Genomic DNA, 555 nt, shown 5'->3' on the forward strand with positions numbered 1-555 from the left:
TTCTGCTTTTCTGATGTATCAAATATTTGTCATGCAATAAAATGCTAATTAATTATTTAAAAATCATACAATGTGATTTGTTGGATTTTTGTTTTAGTTTTTGTCTCTCACAGTTAAAGTGTACCTGTGATAAAAACACAGACCTCTACATGCTTTGTAAGTAGGAAAACCTGCAAAATCAGCAGTGTATCATATATTTGTTATTTTGTGCAATTCCTTCTCATGCTTATTTAAGTATCTGTATTCTGTGTGCAGGATGGTGCTCAGTCGGGTAGCGGTGTCCAAGCTAGTTTCCAGTGGTTGTCACTGCTACAGTGATGATGCTCCAGATGACATGGTGCTGGGCAGGTGTATCACTTCCCTGGGTGTTCCCATCACACACAGTCCACTGTTCCACCAGGTAGAGAACAATACACACACACACACACACACACACCCTTAATTCTTAATGCACTGAAAATGTCAACATTAAAAATATTAAAAAACTTTGGAAAAAACACTAAAAACATTTAAAAAAAACAACAACAATGAAAAAGTGACAAAAATGTCAGAAAA

At 35.5% G+C, this 555-nt stretch overlaps 1 protein-coding gene and 1 long non-coding RNA gene across 2 annotated transcripts in view; one reads left to right on the forward strand and one right to left on the reverse strand.

Annotated features, from left to right (window-relative positions):
• The window catches only part of b3glctb (beta 3-glucosyltransferase b), a 19,114-nt gene that overhangs the window by 17,313 nt on the left and 1,246 nt on the right, over window positions 1–555 (forward strand). Inside the window, exon 14 of the mRNA XM_032534035.1 lies at window positions 256–400. Coding sequence (XP_032389926.1) covers window positions 256–400 — 145 coding nt within the window. The remainder of the gene's footprint in view (window positions 1–255; window positions 401–555) is intronic.
• LOC116700664 (uncharacterized) overlaps window positions 1–555 on the reverse strand; it is a 19,274-nt gene that overhangs the window by 4,290 nt on the left and 14,429 nt on the right. The window lies entirely within an intron of this gene.

Source organism: Etheostoma spectabile, chromosome 13, assembly GCF_008692095.1.
Source record: "Etheostoma spectabile isolate EspeVRDwgs_2016 chromosome 13, UIUC_Espe_1.0, whole genome shotgun sequence".
In the NCBI taxonomy this organism is placed as follows: Eukaryota; Metazoa; Chordata; class Actinopteri; order Perciformes; family Percidae; genus Etheostoma; species Etheostoma spectabile.